Source organism: Eucyclogobius newberryi, unplaced genomic scaffold (assembly GCF_026437365.1).
Source record: "Eucyclogobius newberryi isolate DKJ021-1_F unplaced genomic scaffold, fEucNew1.0.hap1 SCAF_7, whole genome shotgun sequence".
Lineage (NCBI taxonomy): Eukaryota > Metazoa > Chordata > Actinopteri > Gobiiformes > Gobiidae > Eucyclogobius > Eucyclogobius newberryi.
The window spans coordinates 28145852-28171747 of record NW_027316389.1 but is presented as its reverse complement, the minus strand read 5'-3'; the positions used below and the strand labels follow the sequence as shown (position 1 = coordinate 28171747).

At 40.2% G+C, this 25896-nt stretch overlaps 1 protein-coding gene across 1 annotated transcript in view; it reads left to right on the top strand.

Moving 5' to 3' along the window:
- Positions 1-25896, top strand: part of kcnq1.2 (potassium voltage-gated channel, KQT-like subfamily, member 1.2) — a 190707-nt gene that overhangs the window by 103252 nt on the left and 61559 nt on the right. Inside the window, exons 15-18 of the mRNA XM_072435508.1 lie at positions 10280-10355; positions 15256-15350; positions 17727-17767; positions 19258-19319. Of these exons, the coding sequence (XP_072291609.1) occupies positions 10280-10355; positions 15256-15350; positions 17727-17767; positions 19258-19319 (274 nt within the window). The remainder of the gene's footprint in view (positions 1-10279; positions 10356-15255; positions 15351-17726; positions 17768-19257; positions 19320-25896) is intronic.

The following is a 25896-nucleotide window of genomic DNA, read 5'->3' as shown; positions in this document are numbered from 1 at the left end:
AAGCTGTAAAAAGCTCTAAAACTATATAATATACTTGTGATGTGAGCTTAAAACCAAGTCTGTGCTTAATATGCTCCTCCTTTTCTTCCTCCTGAGATCCTTTAGCGGATATATTTTTAGCTTTAGGCCTAATGTTTTGGGCACAATGTGATTTAAGATTTAGTTTTAACAAAACACAAGGCAGCGAGGCCTTTAGTGTCCGTGACTTACTCCCGTGTTGTTGCTGCAGAAACTCTGGGTTAGTTTATGTTTGAGTCCCTATGGCGTTACCCCGTCGTATTTCACTCGATACACACATAAACTACAAACAGTCGCGGTCTTATCTGTGCGATCAAGTTCTGTGTAAACTCTGAAGCTTATTCACACAATAATGAAAGCATTATTCTGCTTAAAACCTCTGCTTTTCCTGCGCTGTCATTTTACAACATAAAGTAGTGCCAATACACTGTAGTGCACACAAATACTGAATGTTAAATTATATTAAACATCGTTTTTTAATACAAAACAACACTTTTATATTTATGGATTTAGACTTGTCAAAAGTATTTTAAAAAAACTCATTTTAGTACATGACAAAATTTGAATTTTCTGTATCAAGAATTGAGTATAGTATTCATTACATTTTAGTAAATTAGGATATGCAACTTGTTTTTTAATACAACTGAAATTATTGTGGTAAAGGGTATATTACAGTATTTATAAAATATGGATATTGCAGCACTCATTTTTCCAATATCGTGCAGCATTAGCGTCCATAATATTTAGACCATTAGTTTGTGTCTATTGTCTAAAAAATGGAGTTGTAAATGCTGACACTAGATGGATTAGTCTGATACCAACAAAAAGTTCATTAATTCATAATCATTGCTGAAAACCTGTTTATGTGCAAGAAATACAACTCCTTAAGATTTAAGCTGATAGTTTTGCTCCTACCTGTGCCCCAAAGCAACCTTTGACCTTTAACTAATTATCAAAACACTCTTGAATTAACCTTGACCTTCACTACACTGTTGGTATTGTGCAAGTTTTCACACAGTTTCATGGTTTGTTACCCATGATTCCAATAGGCAAACAAGAATGATCTGAAAAGGAGTCTTTTTAGGGTCAAATTAAATGTATAGCCTTTAAAGAGTTTGATCTTCAGCCGTGCAGCAATTATAACTATACAACATTCTAAATCCAATCGTAAACACAAATATTTACTGATTTAGGCGGCAAATTCATAGGTGAACTGAGGACATGTTTATCCCAACAAATGTTTCCTCTTTTTAAAATACAGAACTGCAGTGTTATTTTTTGCTGTGGTTCTGGCCCTTAATCCTGATCTTAAACTCACATAGCTCTACGTTGTAATTCAATGTTCTGTTCGGGAGATTTCTATCGCGTTCTCTGCGTAGATGAAGTCGACACGAGACGTTTTCACAGTTTGTGAGACTGAGCAGTTTGCATTGTTGCGGTGAGTCCATGGTCCATTTCGACTTCCCCTTGGACTTGAGGCTCCTAGAGGCTCTTTTCCTTCCTAACTAACTCTGCTGACAAAAGCAGTTTGGAGCCTTATCACCAGACATACAGGCAGAGCTTTAAAAAAAAAAAATCAAATGAGGACAATTCGTGTTAACAGGGATGGCAAAGGTGAATTTAAATCTTGCTTTCCTATATTTATCACAATCACATGGCACATTTATTTATTTGTTATCTTTATTCATACAGGAAAGCTTGATTAGAGCGTCCTGTCCAGGCATAACATATACACAACAAGCTAAATAATATAAAAAACATATCAAACTATCAAACCAAATGGTTAAAATGAGATAGTGGCACCAATATGTCTAAATTAATAGACACAGACTTTATAGTTTGGACCTCTAAAATATCTATTTAATAATAATAATAATAATAATAATAATAATAATAATATTTCAGTCTTTTCTCTAAAGTTATTTCTCCTGGATGCATTTAAAATGTGAACTATGAAGAGAATCCTACTATTATAAATCACAAATCTAACATATATTTTATCCACACTGGCCAAACATAATTGACACTATTAGTTCTATTTCTATTTTAGTAAAATATAACTCGCATAACACATAAAAACAGAACAAGACACAGAGCGAGAAAGCAAAAAGTCCATAGAAAGTCACTGTGGTCCACATTCTGTCCGTCCCATTATTTTGTCCCAAAGTCCGAGAAATTAGTCACTTTTCAAACTGCAAAAGTTAGTCGGCTCCATCCCAATCATCCATCTCCTTTTTCTTGCTTTTTTTGTTTGCTGCCTAAAGTACATTTCACAGGTATCCATCTATTCCATTGTTGGAGTTGTACATCCAAGGCACATTGTTTTAAAGTCAAATGGCACATTGCTGTTGAAGACAGGGCAATCCCAAAATAGTGGTGAACTACTTCCCCGCCACAGTTCCTCCAACAACCAGTATTTCCCTGTGAATAATACACACTTTGACGGGGTGTGATAAAATACTGTGATACATTTTTCCAACAGAATTCTTTCCAAACATGAGATTTTGTGGTCCTTATGTTCCCATTCTTCATCAGTTATAACCCAATTTCCTTCGTTTCCCCATTTGTTTTGTGTGGTGACAGATTTGATAATAAACACTCTAGTTCTTCTTTTCTAGACACAATTTGCTTCCATGCTGCTCAATAAACTAATCTCCAGTGCACACAGGAGCAAAATGTCTCCCTTATGAAAGGAGGAGCTGATTCTCAAGCATTGGCCCGGCCCAGTCACACATGAAACCAAGAACAATGCTCTTTTAAAAGCCAACTTGAGCTTTCATAATTCAAATCCATTGACTCAGGAAAGGCCACCACTGCTCCTTCTTCCCGCTGTGCTTATGGGATTTAAACCTGGCTGGACATGGGCAGTTCTGTGACCGCCACCTCCAACAGGGCCTTGCTCCCCTAACGCTAAGGCAGTGCTCGCTAATTGCCTTTTCCACATAGACACACATAGACACAACACACATGACTAGCTGCAAGTGAGTGCTAGCATGACCGACCGCTGGGCTCATGTGCCTGGATTATCGGTATGAAAAAGAAGCAGCCAATTTAATCCAAAAATGGCGGCTGCGCTGAAGAAAGGAAGGAGGGGTCATTTTTGGGTGCGCCCATGCATGCACCCGCCCTGACCTGCACCTCAGCACCAGACACCCTCAGAAATCTCCCCACCCGCACGGCACAGCGGACCCCCCGACTTGCAGCAATAAATAGATTCTTTCTCTAACATGCCTAATCCTGCTAAACAGCAACAAATCCTATTAGGCCGTGAATTATAAAGCTTTCTTCCCCATCTCACCCATTCCTCCTTCAAAGCAGAGAATGCCAAGCTCCCCTCGGTCTTCATAACACGCACCTCATATGACATACGCACAAACTCACATGGAATAAAAGGGTTATGATCTAGATATGAGTTTAAAGTGGCAGTCCTGATGCATCACTGTTACATGTTAAATATTCTTTTGTCTGCTGTTGTTATAATCTATATTTAAACAATGATGTAAAATTACTTGATAAAAGAAAAGCATGTCTGGATGGCTTCTGGTTGAAAAGCGTGGTGCTGTTTTGTCCCTTTATCATGTGTAACGTCGCCACAGCAACACAGGGCAGCGTCAGCGTTTACTCACATCAGCGTGAACATGAGGATGACCTAACCAGCAGCTCAAGCAGGGCGGGGCCTAAAGGCACTGCCACTTGTAACACGTCTACAGTCCAACACTGTCCTTGTATTTACTGTCTGGTTTGGCTGACCAGGGCAAAGATTGGAGCCTGGCATACGTGTAATGTGCCCTAACCACTCGTTTAGTTTCTTTTAATTTAATTTGATTATTTTTTTTTTAAATTCATTTTTACCAGAAACAAGACATACAAGACCTTGTTTGAAATGTTTTTAATTAAAAGTGTACAAAGAGGTTTGATATATTTTGCACAATAGGGACTCATATGATGTATTAAACTCAAATATTTGAGTTAAAGATTGTACAATTAGTTCTTGACCTGTTCTTGACCATTGTACCTGTACACACACATAATAATACGATTAAAATGTCTTTAATGTACATGCCTCAATGACTATTAAGCAATGAATTAATTCATATGAAAATATGATATATTTTTAAAGGGGAAAGTTCCTCACCTTCAGGAAGGAACTGTTTTCCTGCATGTCATGATCACCCTCCCCCCGCCTAAAACTGCACCGCTTAAACCTTCAAATAAAAGACTTTTCCTTGATGCTATCACAAAAATACACAGTGCCACACCTCGATTCAAACATTAGGCTCAATGAAGTTGCGCCAAGTGCTCCTGTTAACGACTAGTCATTTTCCGGTTTAATTACTCATAACACTTGGGTTGTATTCAAAAGATTACCTGGTCTAGACAGGCATTGTTATTTGCCTGCATTTGAGGCTTGAGCGCTCCGGAACAATTCCATTTGTACCTATTGTGGCAGAAAATAGCATTTCTCCCCTGTGCCAGTCCAACACAGCCAGCAAAGCTCTTGTTATCTTAGCCTTCATCATCAGAGGTACATTACTGCCTACAGCGGAAGCATAGCCAGACTGGACTGGATCAGACTGGGATACACAATCGCAATGTCTTAGGGTTCATGTCTCCGCGTCGCGTACTGATAGAAATAAACTTCTGTTTTGTTAGAATTCCAGTCTTCTTCTCTTCCACTTCTAGTTCCATTTATATTAGTCTCTGCATGTGAATAGGAGAAAATCTAGCTGCATGAAAAATGTTTTGAAGTGTGTCCATGGAATTATGCAGGCAATTTTCCACCTCCAGAAATGTACATACCTGCCTTTAAATATTGTTAATACTACATATGATTTATAAATCCTACATGCAACCTTCTTTGGTTCACATATCACATTACTAGTACACGTAAAGTAATCGAATATGGGCTTTTTTCATGTCCCAGCCATAGTCACAGCCATAATTCTTGGATTATTATGTTGTCTCTGACTTCAAAAACATTCATGTTGCAGTAGCTAGTGGATCGCCACCAGGCCAAATCCAACCGCAGCGCTTTAATTATCCAAGTACAATTAAATAAACAAAATATACACTGCGGTTTCGGAGGCTTAATGATTGCATACTTCTTTTCAACAAGATTTACTATCTCCTAGAGTGTAATGCCGGCTTTATGTCCTGAAACATTTCTTTAATCTCCTTCTATTTTCATTTAGGCACGAGAGAATCCACATGGGAGCACTTTGCATCAGAGGCCATTCATTTGAAAGCCTCATTGAGTGGGAAAGTTGTGTCTTAAGCAGTGCGCTCTTGCAATTTCCATCACGACACCCGCTGGACTGACTGGAAGAATGCAGTGGTCTTTATCCCTCTGAGATATGATAAAAGGATGCCTGTTTTGAGGGAGAAGAACACTTTGAAGGACCAACGCACTGGTCATAAAGCTTATCTCAGACACAAGTAACTGCAGGCGCGCTCGCTGGTGTTGGACCATGGCACATTCATGTCTGAGGATGCTTTCTCCTCTAGGTTATTACCAAACTCCATGGAAGCACAGGAAATTGAAAGATCCCCCGCCTAAATAAGGGCTGGAAAGAGTGGGGGCAATGGGCATGTCACTGACAATGTTGTCTTTATATAATCGAAAAGATAGTGCCAATTCATTTCAGCAAAAACAACAAAAATCCTAATAAAGTTCTTAACAAATGTTTGGCGTATGTGTTTTATAGACCCTTTTAAAGTAAGGCACAAGTTAAATGGAACATAATGTGATTTTAACGGAGAAATATGTTTAACCACAGAATATCATAAAAACTGAGCCTGGTTTAATTACATTTACATTGTATTTTTTATAGTTTTTACTTTACTACTAGTTTTTACTACAGATATATTACATTACAGAACATTGCTAAATATTATTCCACAATTCAGTATTGTAATTTATGTTTTGGAATGAAAACAAATTGAGTACTTAAAGAGTACCACAAGTGGGCAAGTTCCCGTTGATAACCCCAAAGTGAACATTCAAAATTGAAAGACATGAAACACTTGAGAGGAGCCGGGCTAAATCTGTCACTTCTTTTAATAGCCTTTACATGTCTTCAGAGGCTGACCTCATAAAGAAGAGTTTGTCTCTTCAGAAAGCTGGCGGTGGGCTTAATCCGTCCTTAAATACACACAAAAGAGCCCTCCGGAGCCCTCCCCAGTTTGAATCATACAGCGCTGAATAATGGCACCGAGATTGGAAATGGGTGTGTGACATTTACAGACTCAATAAGAAGAGATTTCAGAACTCACTCTGTGCTTAGATGAAAGATAAAGAACTTATCACTAGGGCTACATACAGTACCTCTCCATGTTTTTGGTACCGAAACGTAATCAATACTTTTCAGTATTGTGCTTGGGCATCTTGTTTTTCTGTGCACATTCCTGTATTAATCATTATCTATAACCCTAAAAACAGAAACAAACAATCTTTCCATCCAATACTATTTCTATGGAGCAAAACTGTAGTAAGTCACTAGACTTACTACAGGTTCTCTGGTTCTCAAAGTTTTACACCAAGTACTACCAAAGAAAATATTTGGCTTTCTGAGTAACCTCTAGATCTAAAATGGATATTAAACAGACCTATTCCAGGTCTAAATTAGGGCTTAAGTAAGAATATTCCATTGCCACAGGAACCACAAAGGTAAATAGTGGTGCACATATCACAGTTTGACAAACACACTTATAAATTGCCATTGCTTTCAAGTGATACTAATAAAAACAAAACTTTGAAATTCCGTCATATATTTCCTTTATCTGTACCTTTTTAACAGTAGCCATCAGTCCACTCACTTCCTGCCTCTTTACGGTGTGTCACTGTAAACGTCATCACAACAAGGCTAATGGACCGTGCTGACAGCTTTGCCTTTAGAAAGCTGCAGTTCACGCAGCATTTCATTTGTGTCAAAATGGCTATGGCATGCTGCGTATCATTGTGTCAAGAATTGATGAACGTACGTACAGAGCAGTGGAACAATGGCATCTTGAATGCATTAGAATCAAGAGTTTACAAACATGCACTAATCCCACTAAATTTAACTTTGAGTGCGTACATTTTTCGAATGTAATTTAGAATCTGGGTCAAGTCCTTGCAGTTTGAGTCATACATTTTTTTTGTTAAGTCCTTCTTTCCTACTGCCAGGAGCATGCTCCAAAGGTACATTTGTGTTCATGGCAGTGAACACAAATTTTTCAGAGTTTTGAGGCCCATATTCAAAGTTCTGAAATCAAGTGGGATGGTCAGTCTGACAGTCTGTAGCACTTTATTCATGCATTTTATTGATGTATTAACCTTTATTTAAGCAGGCAAAGGGCAAAATATAGCAGCAAACAAATTGTAAAAACATTTACACAATTAAAAGACATTTAAGAAAATAAAAACTGAATTTACAGTTTAAATTACAGACAATTCTTGTAGGATTCTCTTTCTTTTTTTTTTTTAATTGAGCGAAAACCCCGAAGTGAGACCAGTTCTCCCAAAAGGTTGAAAGAGGACTTTTGTGACCAATCTGAGTCTCATTTCCTCGTGGCGTGGACAGCCGAGTAGTTCTCCCACATGTCAATCATTCCCTGCGTGCTACTGCACACCTGCAGCCTCGTTCCCAGGATAGCAGCACGTTTCCTTGCACATGTGTGGTTGATATGCCGGTGTGTGTTAAGCAAAGCTAAGGAGTTCCTTCAGTGTAGTTCCATGCTTCAGACCCCACAGTACAAAAATGGCTGAGGGACGACTGAGAAAGACTGTGTTCAGCTCAGAAGAGACGGAAATCTGCGGAGACAAGAGATGCGATCCGGTCGCACTAATAAACAAACACAGCGGAAGGTGTAGCAGCAAAAGGTTTGATGGTAGGCGGCCTCTCAGAAAGAACAGGAGGGTGGGGGCATGTGCATTTAAAAAAAAAAAAAAAAGACTAACATTTGATGACATCTGATTTCTCAAACTCAACAAAATGCCTATTAAAACGTAATGGCATCATTTTAAAAGTTTGTCTATTATCTTTTTGTCAAATTACAATATACATTTGAATTAAAAAAACATTTTGCTGAACTTGAAGACATAAAATTCAGGTACAGGCCCTTTAATGTAGAAAGAGGGGAATTGCATTTAAGACCAAAACCATGCAGTTGTTTGAAGTGCAGCCTCAACGAGATGTAAGAATTGCCTTGCTGTACTTGTTCTGGTTGCCAAATGTTTAATGGAACCAAAAGGCGGGGGCTTGTGTCAGACTAAATCTCTCCCGTGTTATTCTTGTGTGAACATATGTGGTGTCAGGAAGTTCTACCACCATCAAAAACCGCACTCGTTTTTTTGCTTCCTACATATGTTTTTGTTCCCAATTATGTCCAAACCTCAGTTGTAGTAGAAAAAACACATCCTTTCTTCATGCGCTCTGGTGTACGTGGGTAAACGCACTTGTTTTGAATTGTTTCTGTGCGTTTCCTCCTATAGACGGACCGAGGCCTTTCATGTGCCAGTTTTATGGTCCTCCCATGTTAGTGCATTGTCTGTTCAGGCCTTTTGTCGCCCTTCGGACTAATTAAGACTTCAGAGCAACTTGTTGACTCCGTGGACTCTTGTGAGGAGACAGAGAGGGTCCGGGTTTAAATCAGAGTTACCAAAGCCAGGTTCAAGTCAAGTCCAAGTTGAGGTCCAATAATGTGTCAAGTAACATTTTTTGAGTTGTCAGAGCTCAAACTGGTTTTGAATTTTTGTTTTCATCATTCAATTTTTGTGTTGTGTCAAAATTGGGACTAAACCAGGACTAAACCTGAAAACTAAAACTCGAACAAGGCTTAGAATAGGACAAAAACAAAAACAGCATTTAGCCAAAAACAAAATCATGATTTATTTTGTTTTCACCAGTCATTTTCTATTACTTTCCATACTGTATATAGCATGGGCTGTATCGCTTAGTAATACACAATCTGCTCATGTTAAGATAAAAGTAAGATAATACAGTAACGGATAACAACCTATTTAAACTTCTAATACTCCTACTTGCATCAAAATTTGGAAATTGTTTGTATTTGAAAACCAACATTAGTCACACCACAGTTTCAAGTTTTAGGAGTTACTGTTGTTCCAGTGGCTGCGGCTCTCGTCTTTCACCCCACTCCGTTGAGCTTGTACACAGTGTTGACACAGATGTGCAGCTTGGAGCCAGGGGACTTGTGTTTTGGGACTCAACTCAATGCAAACGGTGTCTGGTTCTACTCTTGGTTACTACACAGAGCCAGATGCAAGAGTCAGGATCGTGAAAATGAAACTATTTGCTGTGGTACACAACACACACTACAGCAAGCATATCATTTTACAAGTCGACAAGTCACTATTTTTGCTGTTATCTTTGCTAGGCCCTTTTCACGATATTGCCCAGCATCTTCACTTACCGTTTCATTCATTCTCTATGTGGGCAATTGCTAAAATAACTACAATTTTAAAGATCACACGGCAGAGAGCGAGTTAGAGATGGATAATCACTAGCAGCATGTTAAAACCTTTATGTACAATGTAAATACTTCACTGGGGGAAACCATACTAAACTCTATAGGCTAGCATAGATTAACTATAAATTAGACAACTTAAAAGTACATTGAATGCCAAGTCAAGTTTTTTTATCTTAAAGGTTAGTTCAGTTTGTATTGTTATTTATTTACTATTACTACTTTTTTATTTATTTTAGAATTTATTTTCTACCGCTTGTTCCCATTAAGGGTCGCAGGTGACTGGAGCCTATCCCAGTGACTTTGGGCCTTAGGCGGGGCACACCCTGGACAGGGGCCAGCTCATCACAGGGCCAACACAAAGACATAGACACACAGACAAACGTTCACTCTCACATTCATTCTCTAGTGCCAATTTACAGTTGCTAATTTAATCACACATGACTTTGGACAGTGGGAGGAAGCTGGAGAACATGCAGACTTCTGTAAAGGTCTTAACATGCTGCCAACAAATCCAGCTGTATTTGTGTTCATTTATTATTGATTTATTTTAGCAAGACTTTAGTAAGATTAGCAAGATGTTAGCCAATTCCCTGTAGAGATTGAATGGGTTAGGGTTAGGTTCAGTCAGGGTCAGTGAAGATCTGCACTTTTGAGGCAACCAGAACTAGCCGGGCACTATCATGAAAAGGGCATATTCCTGACCATTGAAACCAGTTTATCCAGTGTCAAAAGTTTGTATTTGGGTAATGTCAGATATTAATTTTAATGTTTTTTGCTCTCGTTGTTTCAGGTTGTCCCATTCTCAGCGGTCGGCAGTCAAAGTCCTTCGCCGTATGCAGTACTTTGTGGCCAGGAGAAAGTTTCAGGTGAGGAATAAAGCGTTGAAAGGTCAAATGAACTGACGGAAAGTTTAAAAGGGACAGGCATGTTGAACGAGTTTCACAGGAAGATTGAGGAACATGTTTTTGGGGATGGGTGCTGGGATTAGGCGCATCAGCAGTGTGTTGCTACTATTGTGTACATTTTTGTGTGAAAATGCCTGTAACTTGGGGCTTCCGGTTATGGCGGCACTGTGAGCTGACGCATCCACACCGCTGCTGCAAATGTTGGTTTTTAAAATCATAATTTGACCCCTCTTAAGAACAAGGGATGCGTAAACAAGAATGACACAAGTCTGGTAACTACTACAAGCTAAGCTGAAGGTCCACGGCCCCATTGGAAAACAGCCCGCATCACAAGCTAACGAGGCTAACGAGGCTAACCTGAAGCGGACGCCCGCAGTCCCTCCCTGCCGGTGAAACGGGGTCCCACCGGCTCAGATAAAGATTCTCACGACTTCCTTACATAGGAAGGGAGAGAGAATATGACAAATCATCAGTTATTGCTCATGAAAGTCCAAAATAAGACGCGACATGCAGTGTGATATGTTGTCTCTTAGAGCAGAAATTAAAGCTACCATAGCCCCTCCCTTATCTGCTGCAGTAGCCACTGAGCTGAAAGCGGGAGGAGTAACCGGAGCACGCATGGACAAAGTCAAGCTGCGTATTTCAGACATTGCGGATGATCTGCAGACAATAAGGGCCGAGATGGAGGCGCTGCAGACCAGGGTGACAACGCTGGTGTCAGAGAACAATAATATGAAAAATAAGATCCTAGATTTGGAGTCCAGATCATGTAGACCCAACATAAAACTTGTGAGGGTCTCAGAGGGAGAAGAAGAAGAGAAAACTGTGGGTTTTCTGGAGAAGATAACACCTGAGATCATCTCGGGCTCTGGAGTTGAGCTCCCCCCCATTACAACTGAAAGAGCCGGGGCAAACCAAGACCAGCAGCTGATAAACCTGCATTATATGTGCATCTCATTGGAGAGCCAAGGGATCATATACCTGGAGGGAATTCTGTTGGAAAAGTGTCTTGTTTCTTTATAACCCCAAAATGCCCATTATTCACAGGGAAATGCAGACTGTTGGAGATGATGTGGCAGCAGGAGGCATACCACTATGATGTGTTTTGGGATTGTCCTGTTGTTCACAAATATTGGACTAAGATCAACAAAACCTTGCAGACAAGTTTTGACATCACCATTCCAATGGATTACAGGACTCAGTATTTGGGCCTCAGGACTCCTGACATGGACACAACCAGCAGCTATCTCAGGAGCATCCTCCTGCAGCAAAAAGGCTCTCTCTCTCTATTATACAGGACATTCGTAAAATGAAAAAAAATTACATTCGGACTGAACCTGAAAATTTATCAATTTAACAGACTTTGGACTAACTGGGACTTTGGACTGTCTGGTACCTGTGCCTAAGACACCGCGCCCCAAAGACCTCAACAGCTTCAGGCCAGTGGCTCTCACGTCCCACCTGATGAAGACACTGGAGCGGCTAGTCCTGGACCACCTCCGCTCCACTGTGAGCTCAGCCATGGACCCGCTGCAGTTCGCATACCGGCCTGGCATCGGAGTGGAGGACGCCGTCATCTCCCTGCTGCACCGCTCTCTCTCTCACCTGGAAAAGCCTGGCAGCTCTGTGAGGATCCTGTTCTTCGATCTTTCCAGCGCCTTCAACACCATCAGCCGCTGCTCCTGAGGGACAAGCTGGAGACGGCTGGTGTGGAGTATGACCTGGCAGAGTGGATCCTGGACTACCTCACAGACCGACCCCAGTTTGTGAGAGCCCGGAACTGTGTGTCTGACACTCGGACCTGCAGTGTGGGGGCGCCCCAGGGCACTGTCCTCGCGCCCTTTCTCTTCACCCTCTACACTGCAGTCCTCAGACATGACACGGACAGCTGTGTCCTGCAGAAGTTCTCTGACGACTCTGCCATCATCGGACTCATCATGGACGACGATGACGCGGAGTACAGAGGACTGGCGCAGGACTTTGTGGACTGGTGTCAGCGGAACCACCTCCTCATCAACGCGGGGAAGACCAAGGAGATGGTGGTGGATTTCCACAGACGCCACCCCACTGCCCCCTCACCAGTGAACATCCAGGGACGGGACATTGAGAGAGTGGACTCATACAAGTACCTGGGTGTTCATCTGAACCACAAACTGGACTGGACTCATAACACAGACGCACTGTACAGGAAGAGCCAGAGTCGGCTCTACCTCCTGAGGAGACTCAGGTCTTTTGGAGTGACAGGGCCACTCCTGAAGACCTTCTACGACTCTGTGGTGGCATCGGCTCCTGTATGGTGTGGCCTGCTGGAGCAGCAGCATCACAGAGAGGGAGAGGAAGAGGCTGGACAGAGTCATCAAGAAGTCCAGCTCCGTCCTGGGCTGTGCTCTGGACTCGGTGCAGGAGGTGGGGAACAGGAGGGTCCTGGCTAGATTCACATCTATGCTGGACCATGAGTGTCACCCCCTGCAGGACACTCTGTCCGCTCTGGAGAGCAGCTTCAGTGAGAGACTGATCCACCCTCGATGTGTGAAGGAAAGGTTCCGTAGGTCTTTCCTTCCTGCTGCTGTCAGACTTTATAACAAAAACTGTTAGTACTGAACACTCGCAATACTGACCTAACCTAATACTGATGTGCAATTCTGTCATATGTGCAATTGCTGTTGGAATTCATGTGCAATTACTGTGAAATTCATGTGCAATTCATGTGCAATTACTGTGAAATTCATGTGCAATCTATGTGCTGTCGTGACACATATTCATGTGCAATTACTGTCGTGATCACATGCAATGGTATTTATGTATTTATTTATTTATTTGTCTATGGGAGTTTTTATTTATTTATAGGAGTTCTTCTACTGAAAGTGTTTTTCAGACTTCCTATAAGTGATCTGTTCTGTTCTTCTGTATCTACCTCTGTATCTACCTGCGTTGCACCAATGAAATTTCCCCATGTGGGACAATAAAGGAATATCTTATCTTATCTTATCTTATTTTTCTTTTAATGTTTTCTTTTATTGGTTGGATGTCTGCTGTTTTTGATTTGTGTCTTCTCTCTCTCTGCTTGTGCTTCTCTTTCACTGCGGTTGTTTTTATGCGTTCTTAAATTTAAAAATATAAACATTTAATTTGAAAAGAAAAGAAAATGTCTGTAACTTGCACCTGCATGTCTTCGGAGTCTCCATTTAGTCCAGCTAGTATCATGGGATCTGGGTTTTTACTGCTCTCTGGGGCCCGAGTAGGAATTCACTACATGCAAAACACACAAACCCATGAACAATAAAAATAGACATATGGATATGAGCTCGATTTATGTTTTCGGTTGTAAAAGTTGGCAAGATGAAAAACTTCTTCCATATAAGTAGAATTTCCAACCACAATTTAAAGGTGCACTATGTAACGTTTATGAAGGAGGTCTGCTTGCATGTCTTTATTGAGATTTAATTGGTTTGTCAGGAATTTATTCAACAAACAAAACAGGTGTTTTTATTGCTGAAAAAGAAAATACAGGAGAAATGCTCGTTCTATTTTTTATTTTATTTTTTGCATTTTATTTCCTTTGCATTGGAGGCTATGCTGGTTAGTATTGGGTTTCAGAATAGTTTTGTTGGTTAAATGTAGGGCTTTGGCACATGTTAGCCCTGAATGAAATTGAAAGATACCTTGAAAACTATGCAACAACATTCTTACTATGAGCTGACTCCATGGATACATTTAATGCGATGCAAGGACACATTCCAAAATAATAATATCGCCATAGAGTCAATCGGGGAAGGAACCCTCAATCAGAAAAGTTACATTACACATTGAAGTAAGCAGATCAATTCAACACCAAATTAGATTATCTTGAATTTGCATCAATATATTAGAAAGCAGGGGACGAATTTAAGGAAGAACATTATGCTAAATCAACTTTTATGAGATTTTAGCCATGTTATAATTATGATTCCTCATCATTATTTTACACAAAGTAGTATTTGGATCGGGTGAGAATTCATGCATGTTTGAGTAATCCTGCATTGTCCTGCAACTGATGCTCGAGTGCTCAGTCTGTTTTCACCTACCATCTAACTCCACCCACTTCCTTGAACTAAAACATTTTTGCTACAGAAGTTTGTGTTGCCATTTTAAAACAAAGTAAACGAACAACTGCTGTTTTGATGAAAAGGCTTTATAAATTCAGCATTTTTTAACAGGAGGTCAGCGGTCCCATTTCTTTTTGCTAAGCCAGTTTTGATCCACTTTGCAGTTTACGTAGAACAAAATGTAGAATAATGATCTATGTATGTTACAGTTTATTACAAAGTACTGGGAAAAAAGCATGATATGTCTCCTTTAACATTGATTCAAGTAAAAAAAAAAAATAGACATGTTTTACTAGTAGTTTAATCTTGTTTACGTTTCATTCCGACTCCATTTTGTGATCGTACTTAAAAATATAATCATGTTTGAGATGTAATTTCATGCTAGTCTATTTTCCAAAATGGTTTCTATATTCTTACACTTTCCAAGCCCCGGGCGTGTTTTCAATTACAGCCCATAAGTGAAGTCAGGTGTGGGGGGCTCTGTTATGTATACCTAAGTTACCCCTAAAGAGTTCAGCGGGTTCACGGCGACGCTGCTTGTATCACCCACACACTAAACAAAGCTGTGAAAAGACATTAACACGATTGCTTTCTCTAGACCATGCTCTTGTCACTATTCACACACACACACACACACACACACACACACAATGAACCCTTTGCACCCACAGGGGGGGTTGGGTCGGGGATGTTTGGGGGAGACTAGCCAACAGTGGCGCTGTCTGACAATGGCTTTTGTGTTTGTGTTGTGTGTGTTTTTGTGTGTGGACTCGCAGCAAGCGCGGAAGCCCTACGATGTGCGGGACGTGATCGAGCAGTATTCCCAGGGCCACCTCAACATGATGGTCCGCATCAAGGAGCTGCAGAGAAGGTGCTCAGCTCGCAAGAATGTTAAATTAGAGGGGTGAAACATTAGAGGACACTAAATAATCCAATTGTTGAATTTATTATTTTTACACCCACGTGTTTCAGTTTGTTTCAGTTTAATTTTAAGGCATTAATACAAATTTAACTACCTAAAACAATGGTGTACAAACTTTGATTAAGGGTGAGGTCTGTACCAGATGTTTGTTATTTAAGTTATAATAGCAGAATGTTTTGAAATTTGCAGTATTTTTTTAAACTTTTGGTCATATGGGCCAATTCAGTGAGAATTACTCAAATGCATTCACAAGTTTTTTTACTTTACTTGAGTAAATTTATAATGAAATTTCTGAAAGTAGTTTTCAGAGCTCACACTTTTAGTTCCCCACTGTGTGTAAGGGTTATGCTGACGATATTCAATTATTTGAACTTTATTTGAATATTATTATTCATTAATTAAATTCCCATTGAAAATACCAGATTTAGTGCATTTTGTTTTGTCTTTCCAATTATTTCTTATTTCACTTATTTACTTTTATTTAACCAGTTGAGAACCCATTGATATCGAGACCTCTTTTTCAAAGGTGACCTGGGGCAAAGTGAAAAATAAGACATTTAAGAACAAATAAGAACAGAGTTTATTCTTAAAAGCAGAAGTATATTACCATAAACTTTAAATTGGAAATCAGATACTTTAGTAATACTATTCCGAATCAATACTTTTAGTTAAGTTCAGTGTTTTTCTGCTCTACAAGACAAAAGGAAATGATGAATTCACGTCGGTTCAATCTTAGACCCAAAACTAGCGCGATTGGGAAAAGTCCAGAATGACTAAACTTTATTTAAGAGAGTGAAGGGGTGTGGAAAGCTGTCTAGCAAATGTCTAATCCCACCAATCAATAAATTACATTCCAACAATAAGAATATATCAGTATGCAGACTTCTTCTGTGCTGGTTCTGCATTTTTAAACAATGACTTTATGGCCTCTTGATTTATTGCCTGGCTGTTTTCATGCCAGTCATCAAAAGAAGGGGATTGCCCAGTGGTCTGACCAAAGCTTTTATATTTGGATAAAAAACAACATATTTCATGCACAATTGCGCTGTCACTATTTAAAGTTCAAATACACCTTTGTGCATACAAAAAGCAGTAGTGTATTAGCTTTAGTGAAAGAAACTACAGCGTCAAGGTCCATTTATACGCTTACAATCTATTTTTACACATTCACTTTAATACATAACATCATGTGCTATTCATGTGTTTCATCTTTCTCTTTATAGCTGACATTGTGAGGTATTTTCACCATTTAAAAGAGATAATAAATTGCTTTGAATTCTTTATTGCTCTTTAAAACCCATGGACACATTGTGCTGATATTTGTTTGCTGCAGCAGTTTTTTCTTTACGTCTCCGTCGCCCACATTTGGCCAACATTTGGCCCACATTTGGCCCACAGTGTCCCGTGTCTGAACTGTAAGCTTCACAGTAAACTTCAAACACTGCACAGACAGCCCCGCTCATTAACTTATTATTAAAACGGTCCTCTGTCTCGCCACATGCCCCGGTCACTACACTGTGAACTCTTGATACTCAACATTCAGCAAATTGTAAACAGGAGACATAACGCTAGAATATATAGAGGATTTTGATGATTTTTTGGGTTTTATTTCTCTTCATATCTCTCCCAGGCTGACTTTCTATTGCAATTAGCAGCATAAATCCATCTTAATTATACACCATGACTATGAAAACAGCATTGTGGTGTGGCAAGGGCTGATCATTGCTGCTTACGGCTATATTTGTTTGAGGCAAGTCATTTTAACATTTCATTTAATTTCAATGATTTCAATTTTCACAAATGACTCTATATATAGGTCAATTCAAAACTATTAAAAGTACATACATACGCATAAGAGAGAATCAGTGTGTGTGTGTGTGTGTGTGTGTGTGTTGTGTGTGTGTTGTGTGTGTGTCGTGTGTGTGTTGTGTGTTGTGTGTGTGTGCGTGTGTCGTGTGTGTGTGTGTGTGTGTGTGTGTGTCTTCTCTAATTCTTTATATAGGTTAGTTTGTGCTATGTAAGTTTTGTTGCTGTGTGTTTAAAAAATAATATAATTTTACAAGGCTTCAAGGTGCAACACAAACCTATAAATATGGTTTTGTAATTAAAACTTTAAATAGCCAAAAAGGTACTATCAGTGGAATACTAAAAGGCAAGGATATTAAGTGACTTTTTTCAAGGGTTATTATACATTTTGTAATGAAAAGTAATTCAAGTCAAATAAAGTGAAATCAGGGTATTAGGTTTAACTTAGTTTAAGCTTCAAATTACGTTAAACTCCTTGTTTCTTGTCTTGTGCTCCGTCTAATCTCTGTTATTTTCCAGGCTGGATGGCACACTCGGAAAGCCAGGAATGTTTCTCCCAGGTAAAGCCCCTCAGTCTGGATCTGATAGACAGAAATCCCTCATCACTCTGTCTTTATGTTTACCAGTCAAATGTACACAGATCACAGCAGACTAAATACCAGCTGATCTCTGTATTTACTGCTGCTGTGTGTGTGTGTGTGCGTGTGCGTGCGTGTGCATGTGCATGTGCATGTTACTTGAATGTTATTGCTTAAATAAAAAATGTTGACCGTGTGTGCAAATTGTATACAATGAAATACCTCAAACAACTTGAGGTATTAAGGATATTTAATTTAATTTTATCAACCTTTATTTAACCAGGTAAAATTATTTGTCAAAATGTATGTATTTATTTTTTTAAATAAAAAATAATAATTTAGTTTTAGTACTTTTTGGACTGTACAGCGCCCCTGATTAAAAGCCACCCCAATGAAATGTACAAAGAAAAAAATAATTGTACATATACAATTGATTTAGCCGCAGGTGCCCATGTTGTAACATGAGACATTTACACATACTCTACACGGTGGTGATGCACCAGTCGGCGGTTCTCGTGTGTCTGCGTTTCGCTGCGTCTAGATTCACTTCCTCATTAGACTCATTTCTCCATGAATATGAGTCTGATTGTAATAAAACACATAACGTTTTGAAGCTTAAAGGTTGAATGGACGATTTTTTTGGCCCAAATCTGAGTCTCATTTCCTCGTGGCGTGGACTGCCGATTAGTCCTGCCACGTATCAATCATAAAACGCACCTACCGCTCACCTGCAGCCGCGTGCGGCTCGTCCCCCGAGAGCAGCACGTTTCCGCGTGTCTAAGCGCAGTGATCTATCATAATATAGTTCCCTCAGTGTACGGGACAAAATGAAGACGGAGAAAGACAGTTCGAGCTGTCTCATAAGAGACGGAAATCTACGGGAGACGAGAGATGTGATGCGATCCGTCGTGCTAATAAACAAACGCACGTGTGTGTTTATCAGTCCACACGGAGGAGTGCGCATGCGCAAATCGTCAAAAAATCGTCCATAACGCCTTTAAAATACAGACAACACAATGTGTCCCTTGGACAGTGCTTCCACTGTTCACTGACGTCTTCTCCTACAGCGTGTCAAACGCTTGTGCTTCCTGCTGCTGTGTGTGTGGCCGCTAGCCTGTAAAAATCAATAAATCAGATGCACTGTTGTAATGGATGCAGGGTTCAAAGCGTGGGGAAAAAGTAGTGGCTTAAAGTTCAAAAAGTACAGGTAGGTTGTCAGTTATTTATTTAGTTAGTTAGTTATTTATTTAGTTAGTTAGTTAGTTAGTTAGTTAGTTAGTTAGTCAATTAGTTAGTTAGTGAACTGACCAAAGTGGGAACACTTGCAACACAGGCGTAGTGACCTTCAGCTCTCTGCACAAGGGCGCACAACCACAAATACTCTTACATTTGTATGATTTTATATTATATTCTGCATATTTTGGTGCCCACTAATGCCATTGCAAGTATTGAAAATTATTTTGTTTTACCAGGAAAGGGAGAAGATAAAGACTACCCAACGATTGGTGCACGACTTATCCGACTGGAAACAAAGGTAGGAACTTTCTTTACAGACTTTTCTCTTTGTAAAAGTTAGTTTGGAATTACTTTTACGGGTTGGTCAGTGACTCGCCCTCAGAGGTAACCGTTGTTGTGATTTTGGGCGTCACAAAAATAAATTGAATTTAATTGTACTAGTGATAATAGTGTTTATTGCCACCAGAAAAAACTGAAATAAGCTGCTTATGCATGATTGTTCTAGATTGTTGTTGTTTTCACTTATGACAGTACTATTCTATAATAATTGTTTTAACATGGATGTCATTCATACAATTAAAAGTATGATTTTTACTATTTATTACATTCATCACAGCAAATTGAATAATTATTATGTTGTTTTTTTATTGCAATTATTTTGGCCAAAAAAGCACAATACACTAGACACTATATTGTCCCAGGCCTATCAGTGACATTTGTTGTTGGATATACATTTTTCCATTATGCCTATAAATTATAAAAGTATTTGGATGCTGAAAATGCCACATCTGTGTTCTGAAATCATAATCCTCAGACTAAATATCATATATATTGCAGAATATCAAGTTAGAAACTAGAACATGCCTTATCATTACCCACTGCTTATCTTTTATGGCTCTAATGCACAAACCATACGGAGTAAATAGTTTGGTTCGTGTTGTTGTGCGGTTACATCTGGTGCCGGTTTGAGTGGCATTAACTGATAAAACATGCAGATTTGGAAGAGTCAGGAAAAATGTTGTCGTGCACTCGAGCATGAAGCTAATTCTTGAGTGAAAAAACAGACGAAATGAAGGATTTGCACGTTTGTATTTGTGTTACATTTTATTTACGATCATTGGCTGTTAAATGGAGGTTTTGTGGGTTTTAATGTTGGCTTGGACAGACCTTTTTCAACAAATTGGTTTTAATTCATCAACACCTGCTTCCCAGCTAATGAAATAGGTCATTACGCATTTCTATAAACCCCTATAGTACATTCTCTTCTCATGTACACTGATGTATGTTTGCAGGTGCTTACAATTGGTGCATGTCTTTGTTGGAGAAAAGTAATGATCTTGAACATTCGAAAGCTGGAGTCCTCCCTCTGTGTGAGACGTGCTCCATTTACTTTGAGCAGTTTAAAGTGATTGTAATCTTCAACTTCACATTTAGTTTCGCTACCTTCTTTCTTTTGTTGGCTTATGTTTATTAAAGGTGCTGTACCTGGAAACATATGAAAACAGTACTGACAGTGCACTTCCTGCTTGGAGGAGAATTCAAGTGTAATTTGTGCTGGTTTGTTTTATAGCACAGACAGTTCTTGAAAGCTCTGTGCTGTGGCTCTCTGTGAACTCCTTGTTCTGATGGCACTGCACACCTGTTGCACCACTAAAGTTTCCTGTCCCGGGAACAGGTGAACGAACCCTCTCACCCCTGGACGTGCACATTCTCTGGGTCTTCTCCAAACTGTTTAGCTTCAGTAGTCACCAGCTCTGGGACTACTGACGTGTCTATCTATTATTTGAACAAAGCTTGATGTGTTTTTTAATGTTTTTTTTTTTTTTTTTAAATAAAGATTTACTCTTTTCTTTGTTTCTTCTTTTTACCTCTCCTGGTCACAGGTTACTGTTAATGGAAATAATGGAAATCAATCGATATCCAAAGGGCTATTGAATACTTTCTGGAGGCGGGAAGGCACCTTCATGATGTCATGGAAATAGAAAGCCAAGCTTCTGAACTTACACAGGTTTTATGCCAAACTGTGCAATATTCTACCTATAGGAACAACATTGCCATGGAAACAAGCAGCAGGCGGCTTATGTATGAATCGGGTTTGTGGAGATTATAGCCCGCTCACAGTTTTTAGTGCAATAAAAACATCCAAAATGAAAAAATAAATACAAATATGAAGCTTTTATTTTAGTCTATCTTTGGGCTAAAATGTTACATTTGGAGAGTAAATTCCTGCTTTATTGCAGAGTTCAGTTGCATTTTGAAATTTGTCAAAAAGTTTTTTTGCTTTGCTTATATTATGTAAATAATACTTGGTCTATTCCTCCTATGCCTCCGTCAGCTTTGCACATTCTGATCTCGTTGTATGTATCGTGTATTTAAATTACTTTTATTCTATTTTATTTTGCATGTCCTTATTTTAGCATAGTCTATTCTTTTTACAATTATTAGGCCCGAGCGCCACAAGCTGGCGAGAGGCCTATTAATCTCGTAAGGCCGTGCGAAGCACGGCTGCGAAAGTGCGCACGTAGTGCGCACGAAATCGAGCGCGAAGCGCTCGCCCACTTCCAAACACTCACTAACGCACTCCTCCACTCATGCACGCCCCGTGCATACTAATTAGTTGTAGGAAAATGGAACATTACCGTTGTAAACGGGCGAAGCCCGTGCAAAAGTTCGCACTAAACGAGCACTTTACATTGGGATGACGACCGCGAAGCGGTCGTCATCCCCATATAAAGCACTCATTTGCGCTAAGTAGCTCACGAATACGTTCCCCATCTCTTGCATGTTCCGTGCATATAAGCATGTAATGCAAAAATTGAACATTATTACTGTATAGAGGGCCAAAAACACAAAGTGGGCGGAGCCCACTCAAAATTATCGAAAGTACCCGTCAGTGACCAGGGACCCACACCATGAGGTAGGAAAGCGCGAGCGCTTTCCGAAAATGTATAGTTTATGATATTTGAAAAATGGGAAACATTGTTTTCGCGTCGGAATATTATTCTTTCTTTCTTTCTTTCTTCTTCTTCTCGGGACCAACTATTTTTCACCCAGTGAACATTGACGAAAAGTCACAAAAATTTGCACACCTCTAAAAATCGTGCCTCTCTACATTCTGGCTATTTCCCTTTTCTAAAATAAAAAAAATTGGCGCGTCAGCGCCACCAAATGTACCAAAAATGCATTGAGAGATGGGAAATGACCCAAAAAAAATCTGATCGTAGAATCATGAAATTTGGCGCAGAGGTAGATGGTGACAAGAGAAGTAAAAAATATTATTACGGCAACGCCGTCCCCCGAACCAAATGTCGGCCATATTGCTTCAAAAATGGCTAAACATGACTTCGGAGTTTTTCCAAACGTCGTACTTTTACGAACTCCTCCCAGGGCGTTGGCCCTAAAAAGCTGAAATTTGGTGAAAATGCTACTGAGGAGTGGGACATCAAAAGTTATCCAAATTACATTGATACCTCTCACGGTCTCTGTGCGGCGAAGCCGCAAACTGTAACTAAAATTTCAGAAATCTCCCATATTTAAAATTTCTGCCGTTTGCGCAGATAAAGTCCGAATTGCGTCAAATTAGAATCAGTTGTTAAACTCTTTGCCCTAAACCTACTTGAAGTGAAATAAATTCATTTGGCGCCACAGCGCCCCCTACAGATTTTATATGGAGGTTAAATGTTTAGTTTTGCGAAATTATATGAAATTTGACACACAACTCAATTTTAGCATCCCCATCAAAAAAGTCAATGAGACCCATGTCATAATTGTTATGGCGTTGCCGTAACGATGACCGAAACCTCCCATGTTATTCCAATGGGGCCAGAACATGTTTACACTTTAGACTTTCACAAACTCCTCCCAGGGCGTCAGCCCTATTAACCTGAAATTTGGTGAGACTCATCTTCAGGACCATCAAAAGTTATCCACATTTTCATTCAAAGAGTCACGGTGTCTGTGCGGCAAAGCCGCACATTTTGCCAAGAATTCAAAATAAAATTGCTTTTTGATGGTAAAACAAAGGGGAGAACATGTGACAGCGTCACAGATTCAGCAGTAGGCGTGATAAAAGGACAATTGGGGCGCGTTAGCGCCCCCTCCTCTTGCGGCGTGGCGGCGGTGTGGCGGCGGCGTGGCGAGGGCCGATCATTGCCGCTTGCGGCTATATTTCTTATTATCATTATTAGGCCCGAGCGCCACAAGCTGGCGAGAGGCCTATTAATCTCGTAAGGCCGTGCGAAGCACGGCTGCGAAAGTGCGCACGTAGTGCGCACGAAATCGAGCGCGAAGCGCTCGCCCACTTCCAAACACTCACTAACGCACTCCTTCACTCATGCACGCCCCGTGCATACTAATTAGTAGTAGGAAAATGGAACATTACCGTTGTAAACGGGCGAAGCCCGTGCAAAAGTGCGCACTAAACGAGCATTTTACATTGAGATGACGACCGCAAAGCGGTCGTCATCCCCATATAAAGCACTCATTTGCGCTAAGTACCTCACGAATACGTTCCCCATCTCTTGCATGTTCCGTGCATATAAGCATGTAATGCAAAAATTGAACATTATTACTGTATAGAGGGCCAAAAACACAAAGTGGGCGGAGCCCACTCAAAATTAACGAAAGTACCCGTCAGTGACCAGGGACCCACACCATGAGGTAGGAAAGCGCGAGCGCTTTCCGAAAATGTATAGTTTATGATATTTGAAAAATGGGAAACATTGTTTTCGCATCGGAATATTATTCTTTCTTCTTCTTCTCGGGACCAACCCCCCTATTTTTCACCCAGTGAAAATTGACGAAAAGTCACAAAAATTTGCACACCTCTAAAAATCGTGCCTCTCTACATTCTGGCTATTTCCCTTTTCTAAAATAAAAAAAATTGGCGCGTCAGCGCCCCCAAATGTACCAAAAATGCATTGAGAGATGGGAAATGACCGAAACCTTCCATGTTATTCCAATGGGGAAATCGCCAGAACATGTTTACACTTCAGACTTTCACAAACTCCTCTTAGGGCGTTAGACATATTAACCTGGAATTTGGTGAGACTCATCTTCAGGGGTGGACCATCAAAAGTTATCCACATTTTTATTCAAAGAGTCACGGTCTCTGTGCGGCAAAGCCGCACATTTTGCCAAGAATTCAAAATAAAATTGCTTTTTGATGGTAAAACAAAGGGGAGAAGATGTGACAGCGTCACAGATTCAGCAGTAGGGGTAATAAAAGGACAATTGGGGCGCGTTAGCTCCCCCTCCTCTTGCGGCGTGGCGGCGGCGTAGCGAGGGCCGATCATTGCCGCTTGCGGCTATATTTATTATTATTATTATATAATACATTGTCTTATGTTACACCCTAGTAAAGTCCTAGTTGTAGTGAATTGTTTACTGACAATGGCAATAAAACTGGTTCTGATGGATTTGGTGCACTTTCACTCTTCCTTACATTGCATTTTCCACTAAACAGATAAAAAAGGTAATAAATCTGCCTTGTTCCTTAGGTCAACAGTGTCCTCCAGCTGTTTTTCTAGAAGCCCCCCGCACAGCCCGCTCCACATTGCGTCACCCTGCTGTTACTCATAATAGTAAAACCAAGTGCGCAGAAAGCAAAATCTGGTGTCACAGTTGAATCACTTCACTTCAAGTCTCAACTGCCTCCAGCAATTATTCATCAACTTTGTGCTCTTAGTGTGCATGTGTGTGCCTTCCCATGCCTTCAGTGTTGGTTTCAGTCCAGTTGAGAAAAGTGAGGAAGGAACAGTCATTATGTTGTTCGTCAGCACGTCGCTTGTAGATGGATTTATCTTGAGCTGACTCCTGCATTGTGTGTCCAGTACAGAGATAGACAGTGATTTATAGTGCAAAAGACAAAGACGACACTTACAAGTACAAGTTTGATTAATTGCCCTGGTGTCGTCCCCCACACCCTGAAGATTGAATTCTGCTGAAAATGTCTTGGAAACGAAGATGGATGGCCCTTAGTGACACTCTGTTATCTTTCTGTCAGACAAACTCCATGAGAAATGCCCAAAAGACAAGCTCAAACAGTGGCCAGCGCCTCAGTCCTGGAGACCGGCCTTTCACAGGTCCAGGTCCAGTGTCTGCAGCTACAGCTTGTGCTAAATCTCGAAAGGTTTTATAGGTGATGGATTTACTTCTTTTTGCAGAGCACAAAAGGTTAAGAAAATGTTTGGTGTAAGGTGCACTGTATGTAACGTTTGTGATGAGGAAGTCTGACACCTGCTTGTCTCTATGGAAATGTTAGCTTTGCCTGGGATGTTCCACAGAATGGCCTTAAACTTATGTCATACTTACGTGAAAGTGAAAAAAAGAAAAACATTGTCTGTCCATAGAGCTGACCTGTGATTGTGATTTGGCTGACTGTGTCATCTGCTTGTCTCTATGGAGATGGAAGTGCTGAATGTCCTGGCGTTGTAAATGTGACGTTGTATATAATGAAAAAAAGAGTGTTGTCTGTCTGGCTGAATAGTGTGTGCAACAAAACAAAACAAGTCAATTATCGCAGACAAACAGTGACAGTGATGCTAATATTGACCCACAATGCCGTGTATTCTGTGTGCCCAAAATTGTGTTCAGACAGTGTAAAAATGAACCTGTTCAGAACATACTGTACACTTCTGTACACAGCCTCACTGTGGTGCAAATATAAGAAGGCTGTACATTAGCTTAAAGTAGTCTATAATGATGCAGTCTGGTTGTTATGGCCTTAATGACTCTATGAAGGCTCTTGCAGCGATGCTGCTGAATCCCAGGTGCAGCACCAATCATCCATCCTCTCTGGAAACACTACTACAGCTCTTATAACACGCTGTTTGTGCTGTTGTTGTCTACCTTGTCTTGGAGACAAGCGGATCCTC